Source organism: Eublepharis macularius, chromosome 6, assembly GCF_028583425.1.
Source record: "Eublepharis macularius isolate TG4126 chromosome 6, MPM_Emac_v1.0, whole genome shotgun sequence".
NCBI classification, from domain to species: domain Eukaryota; kingdom Metazoa; phylum Chordata; class Lepidosauria; order Squamata; family Eublepharidae; genus Eublepharis; species Eublepharis macularius.
Window position 1 is genome coordinate 41926980 of NC_072795.1, and position 19098 is coordinate 41946077.

At 42.1% G+C, this 19098-nt stretch overlaps 1 protein-coding gene across 1 annotated transcript in view; it reads left to right on the forward strand.

Annotated features, from left to right (window-relative positions):
* The window catches only part of DNER (delta/notch like EGF repeat containing), a 206892-nt gene that overhangs the window by 103617 nt on the left and 84177 nt on the right, over positions 1–19098 (forward strand). Inside the window, exon 5 of the mRNA XM_054983178.1 lies at positions 9151–9296. Within this exon, the coding sequence (XP_054839153.1) occupies positions 9151–9296 (146 nt within the window). The remainder of the gene's footprint in view (positions 1–9150; positions 9297–19098) is intronic.

Here is a 19098-nt window from a genome sequence, read left to right on the forward strand (position 1 = left end):
ATATGTGATTGGGATATCCAGTCACAACATTAAGGTGATACATCATTCAAAGAAATGTGGTGCACGCTGGGTTTGATGAAACTTTATCCCTGTGGTGAGGAGGCTGGGGCAAGAATCTTACCAAATCTTGATTGCCCACAAGTAAGGACTGAACAGATCCAAGAACCTCATGATGCGGAAGGGTAATCTGCACTTCACCTCTAATAGTGACCATGCATGCTGACATTGCTTGTATACCAGAGCAGGCCTGTTCTAGGTGTTGCCCTTGGGAAACCTCAGCTTTTAATTATTTGGTTAAAGCAGAGCACTTGTAGGTATGGTTGCATACATGGAACTCTGATGCATCCACAAGTAGGGGTGTGCGCTTCGGGTATCCAATTTGGGATACATACCCGAATTGGACCCAATCTGTAAAGATTTGGGGGTTCCGAATTGGGGCCAGCATGCAGAATCAGAACCCCTGAATCAAAGCTTCCTGAAGCGATTTGTATCACTTTGGGAAGCTTCAGGGCCTTTGCTGCAGTGACATCATGGGCAGCGGAGGCAGTGGCTGCAGCCTTCCCCACCACCCAGCGGTCCGCCATGGCAGCGGGGGAGGTGTGGGCAGTGGAGGTGCTGGCTCTGGCCTTCTCCACCACTCCACAGGCTGCTGCTGTGACAGAAGAGGTGGTGCGGGCAGTGGAAGCACCAGCTCCAGCCTTCCCCGCTGCCCCTCTGGCTGCTGCAGTGGCGGAGGAGGCAGCCCGGGTGGTGGAGATGCTGCCGGCTGTGGCCTTCCCCATTGCCCATCTGTCTGCTGCAGCAGCGGAGGAGGCAGAGTGGGCAGCAGAGGCGCCAGCTCCAGCCTTCCCCACCACTCCGCAGGCTGCTGCTGTGGCGGAAGAGGTGGCAAGGGCAGCAGAAGTGCTGGCTCTGGCCTTCCCTGCTGCCCCTCCAGCCACGGCAGTGGTGGAAGAGGCAGTGCGGGTGGTGGAGGCACTAGCTGTGACCTTCCTCGCTGCCCCTCTGGCTGCCGCAGTGGCAGAGAAGGTGCTGCAGGCGGAAGAGGCAGCATGGGTGGCAGAGGTGCTGGCTCCAGCCTTCCCTGCCATCCAGCTGGTGTTGCTCCTGGACAGGTAAGTGGGGGTGCATATGGAAGCATATTGAAGCAATTTAAATTCCCGAAGTGAAAGTAGCTTGCTGCTTTGGCTTTTGGGTTTTACAGATCATTTTCCTGCTTTGGGTAAACTAAAGCGGGAAATCCAAATTTTTACCCCTGTGCACACTCATATCCACAAGTGCATAATCTTAATTATTATTTTAATTATTATTAATTAAAATAATAATTAAGATTATTAAAGTGAGCATACTGCGCACAAAGATGCACAAGTTGGAGTCACAATATTTGGCTACATTGCTGTCATTAAGTCAATTCAATAGATTTGCTAATCGAGCCGCTCCCCTCTTTAATTTTAAACACATTTAAAATGTGCTGGTTTTGTTTGCAGTTATTACAGAGATGAGAGACCACTGAGCTGCTTCCCTGACAGTTTGCTTTTCAACAGATTCTGTTTGTTCCATTGCTGTAGTAAGTGATTCAGCATGCAGCTTTGTAGCTGTGAACAGCAAGAGAGCTATAAACGAATCTTTTCAGAAGAAGGCATGTAATGCCAATGCAAACAGGGTTTTTACATGACAGGATAAAGGGGTAAGGTATCTATTTTATTTTCCTTGATAAAATAAGCCCAAAATAAAGAAAAAAACATACCTCTCCATTGAAAATCACATTGTTTTTAAAAGCAATCACCTAAATGTGTATCTCATCTGAAGAGTTTATTCTGTCAGAAATTATATATAGTGTTGACATTTTAAATCCCACTACAGGAAGCATTTAAATTGTAGAAACAATAATGATTTAAGTGGTTCAGATTTTAAAAACCCATGTAATCATGTTGGTCCTTTAGAAAAAATTCCCAACGAGGACAATGAAAAGATGAGGATTTGCCAAGCATGAGCTTGCTCTGATTATGTCCGAGAAGATGGTGCTGCTGAGAAAAGCAACTTGGCAAGCTCCCAATTTCTTCCCTGCTAATGAAGCCCTATCAGCCACAGCCATCAAATCCTGGAGAGTTAGTGGATGAGTAAACAGTGAAACCAACCACAACCCAACAGGATTGCATGGGAAGGGACAGTGGGAACCCACCAAGCCAGCTAAATCCACCAACAAGATTCCAAGGTACTGTGCAATCTGCCCCTCACAGGCTGCCACCATAGATCTCTCACTTTGCAAGGAGGAAGCTATGATGCTGTCCCTTCTAAAATCCATGGCAGACCTTATGCCCACCACTGTAGCTAGAATAACTGTCTAGATGCTATGGATGGACTCATAACAGTAGAAGGCTTCTGTGTTCAGGCTGCAAAATGGTACTTTAAAAAGAGTTATTGGACTTCCCAGCGCTCTTCTGCTTAGAGCCCAGCAGGCCATGGCCCTCCACCATTTGATAACCTATGGCTTTGAGTTTTTATAATTATAGTTTGGAAATTCTCAACAAATGAGGGTGCACGAAAGGGTGCTGTAAACTAGCAACCCATTTCATTATCTTTCTGCATTATGCAAAATTGCTATTTGAGTGAAAGATTTCCTCATCAGCCTGGATCTCATAGCTGCATCAACCTGTAGAGGAATATAACTGTTCTTCAAATGCCATCCTGGCCAGCTCCACTGAAGAACCCGAGATCCTCCTGTGAAACAACCCCCAGGCACTGGGATTTAACATTTTTTAGCCCAAATGAGCTTTTGGTGTTTTGCCTCAAATAAATTTATGCCAGAAATAATATCCCACTGTTACGCAACTTTGGAAATAATTCATATATGACTCTTGAGGCCATTAACCAGCAATTGAAGAACTTGTATTCCAAATGGTATTTCAATACTTCAAGCCCCACTGAGCTGAAAATTGAAGACTTTCTGTTCAAGATCTTTTCTTGCCATCACTTAATGAGGCACAAGGTGGCTTTATTTCTAAGTCAGACTCTGCAAAATAAATAGAGCAGGAATATAAAAACATGAAAAGGCACTGGTTTCTGGATTCCCCCCCCCGCCCCCCATAAACTGGGATAAAGATTTCAGTGGCATTTTTCTCCTTTTAAAAGCAGATTTATAGGAAGTGCTGATAGATATGAGAACTGCTAGTCATTTTCTGTGAAGAATTCTTTGGTTCACAAATGTTGTAAGGACCCAACACTGTGCAACTCTTATAAGCACAAATATTAAAGTTACCATAGCAGTTTTCCCATGAAGACTACTAATGACCCAATATGATCAGTAAAGGCCAGGTAGGATTTAATTGGTCTTAAACTCACTATTTGACTAGATCTGATATTTCCATGTCAAATCCTGACAGAGTAGTACTGAGTGGAATAAAGAATTCAAGCAGCCAGTTCAGCAGGGACAATAGAAAGTTGCTCTGCGGGCAATTAAAACCTCTCCCTTTGATTTAAGACTGAGTCTCTGCCAACTGAACATGCATGTCCATACTGTTTAATAGTCCAGAGACTAATACAAATATGGCACAGTGCTAAACGTTGGCCCACTACTTGAACAATCAGTTTCCCATGATGGTGGGTATGACTGCCAGTAGCTTCTTTTTGACTAGAATTATACTTGTGAGTTATCACGGTGTAGGAAACTTCCTTAAACCTGTCAACGGTGACCCCTCTATTAGGGTTAGTCTTTGTTGCTTAGAAACTGCCACCTTGCCAAATATTTCAACCAGTCCTGTTTAATGTATCATCCTGCAAAACTAAAAAGTACAATTGTTGCCATTAATCATACAGTGGTTTGTGGAATTTTCCACAGTTTGAAGGAACTTTCCATGCTCTCTAGAATGCCCACAAAGAGATTTCTGCTTTGCTTCATAGTTGCAATTTATTTTCACTATAATTCCTTGGGTGTTGCTCTAGGTTTCTTTTGTAAATATCTTATGAACTTGATAATGTCCTTCTCCTTCTGCTCCTTTTTCTGTGTCGCCTTTTGCCTTATGCCATTACATGTCTTACTCATTTCTCCCAGCTTCATATTCTCCACTTTTAGGACAGTACCTTTCTTAGGACCACCTAAGGTCCAGAGTATGGTGTGTGAGCTCATGGGTCTTCAGCATAAAAGTGTTTGATTTCATTAATTTAAATTCACCTGATCATAGAGAGTTAAACTAAACAAAAGGACCTTTCATTATAAAATTAGCTACATTATTTTCCTACAGAAAAAGGAAGAGTAAACATGTTTCTAAACTTATTCTCCTACCTGATAGCTACAAAAAAGATAGCAGGTTTTTAATGCAGTTCTGAAGCAATGTGCATGTTTTAGCCAGATTAACTAAGGGAATACAAAATGACAAGAAAAGGTGAAATTCTGGTGAGAATAAATTTTACTAGTTTGCCAAAGGCTTCATTTTAACAGGATTAAGCACACACAAAAAATGAAGGCGATTGAAAATTCCTTCAGGAAGCTTTCCTGAAGAGCATGTAAAGTGTTGGCTCAGACAAGTGAACCCGAAGATAATTTTGTGAATTTAAGAAAATATCCCAGTCATCTTCAGATATGTAATTTTTGACTGTGACAGAAAAAATTAATATTAATCCTGTGAGTGAATTTTAACTATACCGTTTACCTCTTTGTACAATGAAGTTTTATTATGACATCCTATATCAAGTTTTATTCTCAGAAGTCTCCTCTAGTTTATTTTCAGGTCAACTTGCATATGATGTTAATTGTTTAGTTTAAACACAGACTGACAAAATTTAGGTGGGGCAAAACCATTATTTTTTCTTATGTTTTAAAATCCCATACTTTTAAGTTTAGAGAAAATGAATACAAGGTTATAGAAGGCAAACATTCACACATTATTTATGCTGAGGAGTAGAGATATCAAATTCCTTCCCTAATGTTTCCTGCAGTAAAGAGACCTTATCTAATTTGTTTTTAATACAATTTTTGGTATTTCCTATTTTATTAATAATCATGTAAGTTTTTAATGAAATTCACTTTGATTATAAAGTCCTATTGTGTGGAAGTTCCAGTGGTTAAGTGTGGTAGGGTGTACACCAAAAAAAAATGGTTAAACCAGATCTGGGTTTTAGGGATACCAGAAAAATTTAGTATCCCTGAAATCTAGGCAAGATTCTCAAATCTGGTTTGGCAAGATTAGAGAATCCTGCATTTATCTGGCCATTATTCCCTATGGGGAAAACTATGGGGGTGACTGGGGGGAATTTTTCAAGCAAATGCCTTCAAATTTGCAGGGAACCTATTTTAGACTGTCTACTACCAAGTTTCAGGAAGACTGGATCATGGGATCCAATTCTATGGGCCCCTGAACAAGGTGCCCCCACCATTCTCCATTGCTTCCTATGGGGAAAAAATTTCCAAGCTGGCTCTCAGTCAGAAATACACAGGGAAAAGGCTGCCACTAGCCAAAGACACAGTCCCAATTGACCCGGAGAAAGTGCAACAGAACCAAAGTGAAGCAAGGGGATCAACATCAAACCAGAGAATTGTGTCAAACCAGCAAACTCCACCAAAAGCAAACTGAAGCAAAAGACACTTTTGTAAGCTCAACAGAACCAGTATCACTCTCAGAAGCCAGGCCAATAGGGGAACCCTACAGAACAGAACCAAACAATTACCCTTATAAACATTTGGCACCACATGGCACCAGAACCACCAAACACTTGCTTTTTAAAATTTTCTGCACAGATTTGTGTCAAGGTCCATGTGCTGGATGAACTGGTGGTTTTGTGGTGGGGTGGGAGAGCTCTTCACTCAAGCTCCTGCCTCACTTGGCAATACTGCCCTTGATGCGTGGATGACAGATGGCTAGCAACATGCATGGTTTCTTCTCAGTGAAAGGTTGCAGGCAGGACTTGTTGCCCTCTTGCATCCTTATCACAAGCACCTGCACTTCTGTAACAAGTCTTCATATCCTGCATCTGGGTCCAGGAAGGAGACCATCTTCCTCTGAGGTAACTGGACCAGAGGAATGACCAGACTCATAGTCCCATGTCAGACAAAACTGTGACGGTTAAGTCCTTAAAAGGCCTAAAGACCTCCACCATCTGGGAGATGGTCAGCCAGTCCTCTCGGCATAACTCTCTCCCATCCAAATGTCTCTCTCCAAGAGCCACATCATGAGGGAAGCCTACTACTCCACCTGATGCTTGAGCATAACATGGGTAGAGTTCCAGCAAGTGCTAACGTCACTGATTAGGTGATGCTCCAGTACACCTGTCAGGACCATCATCTGGCACAATTAGTGAGTTGCTTTCATGCTGCTTAAGAAATGACCTGTGATACACTGACATCTCAGGATGACTCATTAGAACTCATGAGCTGCAGCTTCCAGTCCAGTCAGAAGAACCTAGACCCAGAGTGTCCTTCACCACGAGATGAACCTTGTGGATCTCACAGTAGATGCACCTTAGGCCCACTTGTACTGCCACTGGCTTGATATTTGAGCTACCATCAGTCACCATGTATCCCATGGTGACGTTCCTGCCTACACAATCCTGTAATTGCCTCTCGATGGTGACAGAGATGTTGTCTGCCATGTTCACCTCATTGAGAACCTTGGTGTGGATCATAGCCTTGTAGTAACTGACCCAGCAGCCTCCTTCTGACCTCGCCTGATGCTGGTCATCCCACTCCCACCCAGAAGGCCATTTGGTTGCCACCAATGCACAGTCATTGAGAGGTATGCATGACACAAATGCATACCGATCCAGATGTCTAATGTGAACTGCACACTTCTAGCAGCATGGGATAACCGTGCCTTCACATACTCCTTGGCAGCCCTGTAAAGGGAGGACACCACTGACCAGCTTAGCATGATGTGAGCAGGGGGTATGAACCAAGGGCAGACTTTTTGGACCAGCTCGTGGAAATTGACATCTTTGACCATGGAAAAGGAGTGTCCATCTATGATGCTCATCTTGGCAATTTCTGAGTTTCCCACTTTGTTGCCCTCTGGATACCTCTTCTTGGCACACTAGTGCCACTCCCACCAAATTCTCTGACAAAGATGCTTGGTGTCTCTTCCCTACAGGAGATCTGGGGGAGGGGGAACTCCAGAAGTGGTCACAGGAAAAAACTCCTACTGGCTTGTTGGTGGCCATGTAGCACCAGCCATCTCCCTCTGAAGAAGCAAAGCCTAGTGGTGCTTCTTCAAATGTTGTCTCAGGCTGGTAGTCGATTGAAGTCTTTTCCTTGAATGCCACTATGCATAGCTGGGGGAGGGGGCTACATCCTCTGGAAATGTTTCCAGATGTCATAGGTGTAGGGGCACCCATGCTGCCTTGCAGCTGCAAGCACCCAGGAGCTGCCTGCTGCGAGATACTCAGTGCAGACACACCATGTCTAGGATGGAGGGACAGAAAGAGATTGACAAGGGTAAAGGGGTTGAGGCATGGAGGCACTTCATCCATCTCTTCCTCTTCTTCCACCATCTTCTCCTGCCTCTCTCTGAAAGGTCTGCTACTGGCCTCAGAGGAAACGGGAAGGCTCACCCCAGCCCCAGTTTTTCCAACAACCCCTGGGCCCTGGGGGTGATCTTGAGGACTGGAAAACTCACATTCCTCCAAATTCACTCCAAAGAATACCTCCTCCTCCTCCTCTTCCTCCTCCTGCTGGTTCTCAGCAGCTAGAGGAAGGGGAGCCTCTGCAGGTCTCACATCAAGATCCTTCGCATCAGTAATACCAGATCTTTTAAACTGGTAATGCTGGGGATTAAACTTGAAACCATCTGCCTGCAAAGCAGATGAACCATGGAACTGTTCCCTGCCTTGAAGCCATACCTCTGTCTAGCTCTGAATAGGCTATGGACCATGATGACCCCTTGTAGACTCTGTCTGTACAAGTGTACCTTTACTTAAGCTATTGTAGAATTGATCCATGTGACTCCATTAGTTTGTTCTTCTCTTCCTCCCAAAACATGATTAGATATGGTGTTACTTGTACAAGTATCAGAGCAAGTACAATGTCCAGAATTTCCCTAGTATTTGAAATATATCTTTGCAAAAGTATTATGAGACTAATTTTTAAAAAGTGCAAGTATGTAGGATTCTGGATTAGCTCTGTTAACCATGTAAAACAGTATTATCGCTATGGGAATAACATTAGGATTAAAATTTAAAATAAAATACTACTTTTTCCTCAATTAGATTTGTTTTGGAGCAAGACAAAAGTTCAACACTTGAATTTTTCTGTCTCAGTTCTTGGCTGTTTTTCCATAATTGGGATAATTTTCATAAAAATAGACTCATTTCCTAAAAGTCCTTGCTGTTTCATTTGAAAGAAATCCTTACCATATATATGTATTTCAGTCATATTCAGCAATGTCAGCAGTTGTGTAGAAAATAGGTTATGGGCGTCAGATGAGTAAAAACAGCATAAGCAAGTGAACTATTTCTCATTTGGTTTCCATATATACTATACATTAAGTAAAAAGAGAAAGAAATCATGTTTTATACAAGGAAGATGATTGTTTCCCACAGTGTGCCTACTATCAAAGGAGGTTCACTCACCTAGACATTTATACTGGTGCATGTGTTGTCATAAGATTTTATATTTAGATATTCTGCTAGTGCAACATTTGGTATGTCTGCTTCTGATCAGTTATTTTAAAGTAGGCATTTTCTGGGATAAGAATATGTGACTAAGCTCTACGACAATGTACTGTCTATATTAAGTGACAGTAGTATTATTTTGCCCATAAATCCATCATGACTGTAGTAGATCCTTGATTGCCATAAATGATACATAAATAGGGAATTGGATATAAATCAATCCCAAACTGCTGCTGGCAGCCATTTGAAGTGATCCGAAAAGCCTGAACATACTCACTGGCAATTTTTAATCGATCAACAGACCCACATGCTATATCATAAACAACTTCTAAAACTCTCCTCAGTTTCTAGATCAATTTGACATATGGCCTTAGGGGACTTTGAAATTCATACAGGTTTGAGAGAGAAGTCTGAAGGTGTAGCTTGAATCCATTGATTTCTAAAATCTTTACCTCACATTGTGTCACATCAGTAATTTTACAATAACTTCATTTCTTTTTAACAATGGCACTATAATACTCTAACAAGGCGGTATTTCATCTCTTTCCTCAGGTTTTGTGAATGATTCCATTGCTAAATGCATTGTGGCTTTACGCTTGACTGTGATAGTGAAAATCAGCACATGCTTGCCTGCGGGAAGCCAGTCAGACGACCTTCAGTGTTCAGGGAAAGGAAGGTGCATCACAAAACCATCTGAGGTAAGGGGTGACATTGTGCCCCCTCAAGGGAGCACAGAGAGAGAAGAATGAGCAGGTTGGAATGAGGTCAAAACAGTTGCTGTTTACAGCTTCACCAGGTTGGTACAAAGGTAGCAGGGACACTGAAGTATTATTGATAGTCTGACTGACAGGAAGAAACAGACCCAGCCTGTCTGCTGAGGGTACTGCAGAGGAAGAAAGGCAGTTGAGGTCCATGTGCCTTTTATGCTGCCTACAGCTACCATTTTGGGAATGCAGCTGGTGTACATGCCACTGCTTATCTCTATTTAAAGAATGATCTGCTGTAGGTCTCCTGCACCAAACCAAAGCAGAATGTAGCAGCTCCTGGAGACCAGCTTTCATTCAACCAGATGTCATTTCCCTTACTGAATAAAAACCCATCATCAGCTGTATACAGATTATCCTCAAGCCTTGAAGCTAGCCCCAGACAACCCCCATGTGATGACTTATGTGACTCCCAATCCTAAAAGAGTGGGACAAACTCTTTGTGGAGTAAACTAAAGTTCACCATACTGGTCTTAAAAATGGCAAAAAAATTGTACTGAAGTAGGGGAGTTACAATATTAGATGAGCAGGATCACCCTGCCTCATTGTAAGGAGAAAGGCTAGCAGTTAGGTACAGACCAGGAATCTGCTATAGGCAGATGTCAGGTCCCTGTCTGTGTTAGGCTGTCTTGGGCTTTCTTAGATGTATGATTAGGGGAGTCTCATCTACCAAGTACACATCTCTATGGGCCAGTCAGTGGTGTTCAGGGTCACCAGTTCCCTCACACTTATTTTCATATATATGCCCAACTTTTCTCCCCAGGAGGGATCTCAAGGGTTTCACAACATCATTCTCCTCTGCTCTGTTTGATCTTCACAACATCCAACCTGTGATGTAGGTTATGCTGAGTCCATGACTTGCCAAAGGTCATCCAGTGAGCTTTCTTGGCAGAATGGGGATTAGAACCTGAGATTCCGATATTGTAGTCTGACATTCTAACAACTACATGATGCTGCCCAAAGGAAGTGGGATAGAATGCAGTTGTGATCAAATCCATTTAAGAGCATTCAACAGCTGGCTCAAGAGTTTTGTTATGGTTCTGTTCCTAAGGGCCCAGAGCTCTTTTGGCAAAGGTTTTAATGGGTCAGGTTTCTATTTCTCTTCTTGAAAATGAGACAGTGTATCTGCTATTCCACTCTCCACTCCCATTCAATGCACAAAATGATTTAATTATGTCATTTAAAATCAGTTTAAATATATGGTAGCTCAGAAGAAACACCTTATTCTTTACCACCATTAAGGAAGCAATGATAAAATCTGCATAGGTCAGTATCACAAACTGCATAGAACAAGAATTGTACAGAATGCTTTGCTGACCTAGTTCCAGATTTAAACCTGTGAGGGATTGAGTGGAAATTAAAGTTTAGGCAAAGAGAAAATAGAATCATTATTTTCCATTAGCTCAGCAGAGAACTAAGGCAGCTGCAGGCTGTTTCAAACAGTAATGTGGGCTCCTTGTTAGTCAAGTTTTGTCACTAGTGGAGGTCAGAAGGCAAAACATATTTTAAAGACTATGATGTTTATTTTCTGAAATCCCAGCAATAAAATCCTAGTTATGAAGACTCAACCCCTCTTATGTTTAAAGATGTTGCCTTCTTTTTCACAATGCTGTTTTTCTATCTAATGTTATCTCTCTCCTTCATATTTCATTGGATCCCCCAGTTCTCCCAGCAACTCTTTATGTGCCCCCCAAACTTTCTGATGAATGACTGGATGTGCCAAAGCACCTATAATAATACAGTAATAATATTCGATTTATAGACTGCCTTCAGGACAACTTAACACCCACTCAGAGTGGTTTACAAAGCATATTATTATCCCCACAACAACAATCACCCTGTGAGGTGGGTGGGGCTGAGAGAGCTCTGAGAAGCTGTGTGACCCAAGGTCACCCAGCTGGCTTCAAGCTGAGGAGTGGGGAATCAAGCCCACTTCTCCAGATTAGAATCCTGCCGCTCTTAACCGCTACACCAAACGTACCTGCTTGTCAATTTTCTATGGATGGCTTTGGATTGGTCTCCCTCTCTAATGTGGATATCTGTCAGCAGTATTTGATTCTATGGGTTGTAAAATAAAATAAAATAATTAAAGTATTTGGAAAATGGAGGGGGGTTTAAAGAGGTAAAAATCTGATCGTTCCAATCTTTCCCCACAGTGTTCACAATGGGTTTGCATCAGAGAGGTTGATTCATCACTTTGCAGTCTAAAGTATAGAGTTCCTCAGAGCTCTGTCCTCTTTCCAGGGCTCTTTAATTGGAAGTCTCTGAATGAGGTTGTCTGTAGATTTAGAACTGGCTGTTGTCATCAATATGCTGATAATACCCAGTTTTACCTGTCATTTACAAAACCTCTAGAAGTAACTTCTTTGGGCCTGGACCCAGCATATGAATGCTGTGATCAAGTGTGTGGGGATCAACAAGCTGAGACTGAATCCAGATCAATGTAGTTGATGCTAGTTTGGAAAGCTGATGCTCAGGATAGAACTGTCTCACAGAGTTTAGGTGAGGCTCAGGTGATCATGTGAAGAATTGGAAGGTGCTCCTGAACCGTGGTGCTGGCTCAACTCATTTTTCTGCCCCAAGCAGTGGGAGCATGGCAAGGGAGTGGAATACCCCCACCCCACGCACACTCATGCTGCTGCTGTCTTGGTATTAGAGTGGCAGCAGCATGAGGGGTTACAAGCTCATGGTGTTATGGACTTCCAGCAGTTCTGGGCAGCAGTGGAGTAGCAGTACTATGGAGGGAATGCATGCTTACTCTCTAGTTGTGCTGCTCTGGAGCCTAGGGAATGCCAGAGTTCTCTGTAATTTGTTGGTGTTGGGTAATAGCTGTGCTTGCATGAGTAGGCTGGGATCATGTGCTTACTCCCACTTGTGTCGCCTGGCTTCAAGGGTCTTAAGAAGGTGGTAGTGTGAGTTGGGAGGGAGTGTGCAGAAGGATGGTATGCCCCATTGGTGCTGGGCTGGGAGGTGACAAATATTGCCTCCTCCCTTCTGGATTCTCTGTTAGCAGTCAGACCCACTCTGAGCCTGTTGTGGCCCACCCTGAGCCTGCTTGCAGGGAGGGAGGGAGGGATATAAATATGATAAAATAAATAATACAGTATTGTACTAATAACATGTACAGTTTTGTACTAATAAAGTGAGTTGCAGTCCAAGCTTATGTATGTTTGGCCACAAGTAAGTTTCTCGTAGTTCAGTAGGACTAACTCTCATGTAAAATATGAATTGTTTGGAGCCTTGGAAAAAATAGGCATTTCTATTTAGTGCCATTTCAAAAAAAATATCCTTAATATTTGCACATCATAAAACAATAAAACAAGATTCAGTAGATTGCTCACACAGCATAGTGGATTTAAATTCATAATTCTAAAACCTTTGAGTAATGGAACAGTGTTCTTGAAGAAGTCTTCTTTCAGTAGCATTCATATAAGGAAAAAAAACAGAGATAAATGATTATGTGTTGAGTGTAAAGAAGCTAAACATTGCAGAGGTTGTAGTGGGTGAGTTTTGAATTCCCTTACAATTTTGTGCTTCTCTGATCCCAGCACACATTGGCATTTCATTTTCCTCACCATGAAGACCAAGTGATTTCTTTATTTTTAATGTGATGACTACGTTTGCTTCAGAGTATTTTAAAAGAGATTTCTGCATTCTTCAGCATATTCACTATATGCAGAAAACATAATAGCCTAACATACTACTTGATTTCCTAGATTGTATATAGATGATGTATTTTTGATACTATTGTAGCTTGCTTAGACCTGTTTCTACTAACAGACATTTCATAGTTCAAAGCACAGAATGGGGAGATGAAGGTAAATCAAACCAGATAAATACGTGCACTATCAGCTCTTCTTAGCTCACTGGAAAGAAGAAAGGTGCTTTCCTTGCTGTTGCTGTCACATAGAATAGTTCAAGTAGCAGTTGTGGCACAGCAGGAGAGAGGAGACTTCAAAGGTCTTTGCATTGACCTTGTTACTGAAACTGTTAGATATTCAGAAATTGTTCAGCCTTCAGTGTCAGCATTAATATCTAGAACTAAGAACCTATTAAATCCACAAGTATTTGGGTAAAGATCATAGAAAGTTATGGTAAGTTCTGTATGGAATTCACAGGGGAATCTGTGTTTGAGTCCAGTGGCACCTTAGAGACCAGCAAATTTTTCAAAGTATAAGCTTTCAAGAGTCAAAAGCTCCCCTTCTTCATGTCTCTCTGGGGACTGAGATCAAAATAATCCAAACGATGGTATTCCCCATTACTATGTATGGATGTGGAAGTTGGACAGTGAAGAAAGCTGACAAAAAGAAAATTCATTCATTTGAAATGTAGTGCTGGAGGAGAGTTTTGCAGATACCATGGATGGCCAAAAAAAACAAAACAAATAAGTGGGTTCCAGATCAAATCAAGCCTGAGTTCTCCCTAGAAGCTAAAATGTCAAAACTGAGGTGATAGTACTTTGGTCACATCATGAGAAGACAAGATTCTCTGGAAAAGTCAATAATGTTAGGAAAATGGGAAGGCAGTAGGAAAAGAGGAAGACCCAAAATGAGATGGCTTGACTCAATAAAAGAGGCCATGTCCTTCAGTTTGCAAGATCTGAGCAAGTCTGTTAATGATAGGATGTTTGGGAGGTCTTTCATTCATAGGGTTGCCATAGGTTGGAGGTGACTTGATGGCACATGATGTACATACATGCAAAACTGAATTATTCAGAGTCTCTCTACATGAGACGAATTACACATGGATGCTCAAGTGAAGGGAGACGCAATGTTAAGTTAGGAAGGGCAGTTAAAAAGAGGCAACGGCTCTGTCAATTTCCCCTCTCTACAGAGCCAGCAAAGATTGCTGCTCAGAGGGTTTGTTTATTTCATCTTTGCCTCCCTGAAGGCTCTGTCAATTTCACCTCCTCTTTCACTAGAGAGGTGAAACTGACAGAGCCTTCTGATCTGTCTGAGCTAACACTGTCTCCCTTCATCTGAGCATCCTCATGTAATCTGTTTCCTGTAGAGAGACTGTCAGATAGGAGGGCTGTACTGTAAGGAAAACATATCAGTAAAGAGGTAGGGACTATAGACTTTACTACTGTGTACCATCTATTGCTATATGATCCTACTGGGGAATTTCTATTTTGTTTAATATGTCAGGCTTAGAACTGCTCATGCTGTGTTTCAGCATTTCTTCAACTCTGCTGTTTGGTGTAGTGGTTAAGAGCATTAGGACTCTAATCTGGAAAACCGAGTTTGATTCCCCACTCCTCCACTTGAAGCCAGCTAGGTGACGTTGGTTCAGTTACAACTTCTTGGAGCTCTTTCAGCCCCACCCTCCTTACAGGGTGATTGTTGTGAGGATAATAATAATACACCTTGTAAACCGTTCTGAGTGGGCATTAAGTTGTCCTGAAGGGCAGTATATAAATCGAATGTCATTATTATAATTATTAAATCTTTACAATTTTGCATTTATATAACCTATTACATTGTTTATTGAAATGTCTTTGAAATTAACTGTACTGACTCACACTGTGTAATCCACCTTGAGTCTCAGTGAGAAAGGCGGACTATAAATAAATAAAAACAAAATAAAATAAATTTTCACTGGTCCTAATATAAAATCTGATTAAAACATAAAAATGATCATAATAATTACAACACAATAAAGCAAATATTATGCATAATAAAGTAACCTTCTTGCCAACTTTAATTCTTGCAAAGTCATTCTTTTGGAGAAGTGGGAAAGAAGAATCAGAGTTGGCCTACATGTTCTGGAAAAGTTCTAGAAGTCTAGTTATGACTGAAGGTATAAGAGAAAAAGAATTGTTTTTAACGTGTTTCCTAAAATATCAGCAGACTGCCCTTAACAGTTACTCGAGTTTTTGATGACTGCCCAAAGGAACATCCCAGTGCAGCTGGAAAGTGAACACCCACGATAGGATATCAGTTAAGAAACATGATTCTGTTGCACAGGGAATAAGTATTTGTAGCTTGAGCAGGACTAGAGGATGGCTTTACAGAAAATGGTGTATTAGTGACTTTAACATCCTCATTCACCCCTGTTCTATATGGTGAGACGCGTATTCATTGTTGCACAGAAAGTAACAGAGCTCATGGGGGAATTACAAGCAAGAACGGAGTGTCACTGACTCTGTAAAACCCCCACTGTTGTAACATTCAAAGCCGTGATCAGACATAAAAGTATGTGCAGTACCTTTATAGAATGATGCATATAATCACAAAAGGTGCTTTAGGCAAGGCTTTGAAAATGTTTCACTAAATAGAATGTGACTGACACACACACACACCTATGCGCGCGCGCACACACACACGCACACAAAGGTAGGAAAGCCCATGGAGAAAAATTAGACATTATAAACATGAGAGGATGTTCCTGCCCTTTCCCCCCTTTTTTGCTTTATGCAGAATAAATGTGATGAAGTCTCAGATCCTGTGGGAAAAAATCATGGAAAGAATGGTGGAAGGGATCCTCCCATCCTTCCTTCTGCAGGCTCCTTTAAAGCCTAAGAGTCCTCTGCTGAGCATTGAGAAACCTTCTTTAAAATGCACTGCAGTGGGCGTGGGGGCTGCAGAGTGGATGGGGAACTGAGTAACATTGCCCCTCCATTTCCTCTTATGCTGACAATGGAACACACTCTTCTCTGGCAGTGTTGCTACGAGGAGGTGATTTTGCCTGGTTTTCCTCTCTGCAGCCACTCCCTTTAGGCTAGGCTGCATTTTCTGAGGGTACCCTGATCCTCAGCAGAAGATTTTTGGGGTTCACAAGGACTGCTGGAAAAAGTTTAAGATGTGTAAGATCTTCTCTTCCTCCTGATTTTCTGTAAGAGCAACATATATATTCTGCTTCTTCTTCCATGAATCTACAGTTTTACTTGCAGCAGTTACCCCTACAAAATATCAGACGTTTGCAAACTTCCCTACTGTTTAAAGATTTGTTAAGAGACCCTTTTGAAAGCAAAATGACTATGGCTTATACTTTTGCCAGCCAAAAGTGTGATAATTGCCTTCACACTCTGTACAGACTCTTAGTTTATAAAATACCTTTTGCTGGCTGGCAGTGGGGAAAGAGAAGGAAGAATGAGGATGACTCTCCTCACAAGCACGGATCCATCTAGCACCTTAGAAATGCAAGCGGCCATGTCCTGGAGAAGCACAATAGGCAACCAGCTCCTTAGTCAGCTATGGAGCTACAAGGGGTCAAAAGAAAGACCCTTTGGAAAGGAATAGAACAGGGAGGGGGTGCAATAGGGGAGAGATTATAAAACCTAGAGCACAAGGAAGAAGGGCCATTTTTGCCGTTCACCATAAAAGATTAAGCCGTCTCTGTTTTTCTGCAAACCTTTATACACTTGGTCTCCATCTTAACTCTCAGAAGTGACCATGAGCACAGCTTCAGCTCAGCCAGGGATGACCTCTAGATCCTAACACCAAGGTAATAGATGAGTTCTAAATGCTTGAAACTTCAAGATTCCAAGAATCCTGACCACATTCACAGACTGGACAGGCTGAGACGGATCTCACACAACGGGACAAATAAGCAGTCTGGGATCATCTGATCTTGTCACTGCTAGTGAAGAGTCCAAGTTGTACTGAATGTGAAAGATTTTATCTGCAAAGTGTTTTGCAAAATGATTACAGTGAGCTGCAGAGCAGTCAACCTCTTCCTGTAGGCCAGAACCCAATAGACCCCTGACCACCTGGAAGAGTTCTCAAGTTTTCACTGTGAGGATGCAATGGTGGCTGAGAAATATTGTTTCTTTGCCGCAATCACTGCCCAGAGTAAGCTTTAAAATGAGCTCTAGCATGTGCCTTCTCAGATTTGTCCTGAGTCCTTCTCCATTGTCGCTCTAAACGTCTCTCCTGTCTTTTCATTTTCTGCAACACTTCAGTAAACCAAGGGGCTGCCTGGGTTCTTAGAGAGGTGAGGGTGCACCTGGGAACAATTGTCTTAGTTGCCTGGGTCATTTCTGCATTCTAGAGGTTAACCAGGGCATCGACAGGAGTGCCGACTATATATATCAACAAGGAAAATCTCCCACTGCTGCCTGAAAACCAGTCAGAGCCACCAGGCTAAGGGGGTGGACCCGCTTAAATGATCGCTTACCTTAAAATAAAAGGTCATAGTATATGAATGCAATTCCACTGATGTCTCCATGGATTAAATGAAACAACACCCCCCTCACAAAAAGACTGCTTCTTTTGTTCATTCCAGTGGTTTTTTAGCTCAGGTGGCCTAACATTTCTTTTGTTACTGTCCCTAGATTAAATAATGTCGCAGTCTTTATGGAAAAATAAAGCAAGATGAGCTGAAAATAATGTATTATTGTGCATTCAGAGATCTTGGAACCTAAACGGTTCACAAAGACCTTAAACGCACAGTTAATCAAGTCTTCATGCTGACAGTAGAACTGACAGTAGAAGCACTGATTGCCACCACTGACACTTGCTTATAGTGAAATTCCTTTTTTAAAAAAAAATATTTTTTTTGACTACTGGAAGGTTACACTGTACAAAAAGGAAAAGATTATGAATACAATCAAAGAACAAACTTCAAAGAGCGTACTGGAAAGTTAAAGGGAAAATTAAATTGTGCTATGCAAAAAAAAAAGGAGGACATTAAGTTGTAGGAAGCCGATGCTATGGCTGATTCACATTAAATAGACAATTTTTAGTAGTTGATTGCAGCATCTGTAGGAAAATTACTGAGCCATTTCTGGGCATTTCTCACCCCAGGTGAAGAAAAAGTGGCAAAAAGATCTTCTGCCTAATTAAGCTTGAATACCCCATAAACCAGCTGATTAAACTTCAGTGGCTGCTATTCAAATTTTCCTGGCTTAAATTCCAGACTTGCAACAGACTACAGAATATGAAAAACAGATTTGTTGAGGAAATTATTAAGGAGAAAGACAAAGAACAACATGCCTGTAAGTGTTCAGCATAAATTGTTTGTGTGCTTATGATGTAATGGGATTGTGAAGAAATGGGTCTTGCAAGCCCTCGTCTCTGCCCATATGAGAAGGAGAAAGTTATGCAGCTGCCCTGGGACTCCATCCAAGCCAGCCTTCCCTTTCTCCAGTCATCGCTGCAACTTTTTCTCTCTCAGTACTACCACTACTAGCTAATCAAGGCACAAAACACCTGAGGTCTAGCATTCAGTCATCCTCTGCAGCTTTAGCGTTTAATGGAACAGCTAGGGCTGCCAGTCAGCAGGTGAGGCCTGGAGTTTTTCCAGAATCCAACTGATCTCCAGACAACAGAGATTAGTTTCCCTGGAGAAATGGCTGCTTTGGAGAATAGGCTCAATGGTGTTATACCCTGCTCTACCTCCAAATCTCCATGAATTTCTCAACTTGGAGCGGGCAGTCCTGGGAACAGCTCAGCCTTCTGTGTTTCCCTCTATTACCAAGGGGACCCAACACTCTTACTTGTCAAGGGGATTGCCAAGAAACTGGGCTACCATAGCCTGTTTCTTGGTTTTTCTACACCTTTTCTTCAGGTTTTTCTAGGCGTGGTTAAGCATAGAGGGCCTGTCTCTGAAAAGTGCAGTCAGCATGACTTTGCAGTTTTCAAAGGTAGAATGGAAGCATGCAAGTGCAAAATGACATCATAGCTTCAAGGTCAGAAGCTAGAGGGAGTCTGGCACCTACATTGCATCATTTAGAGCAAAGAACCTTGAGGGGGAGTGTATGCAATGCTTCTGATTGGTTAATTAGGATTAGGCC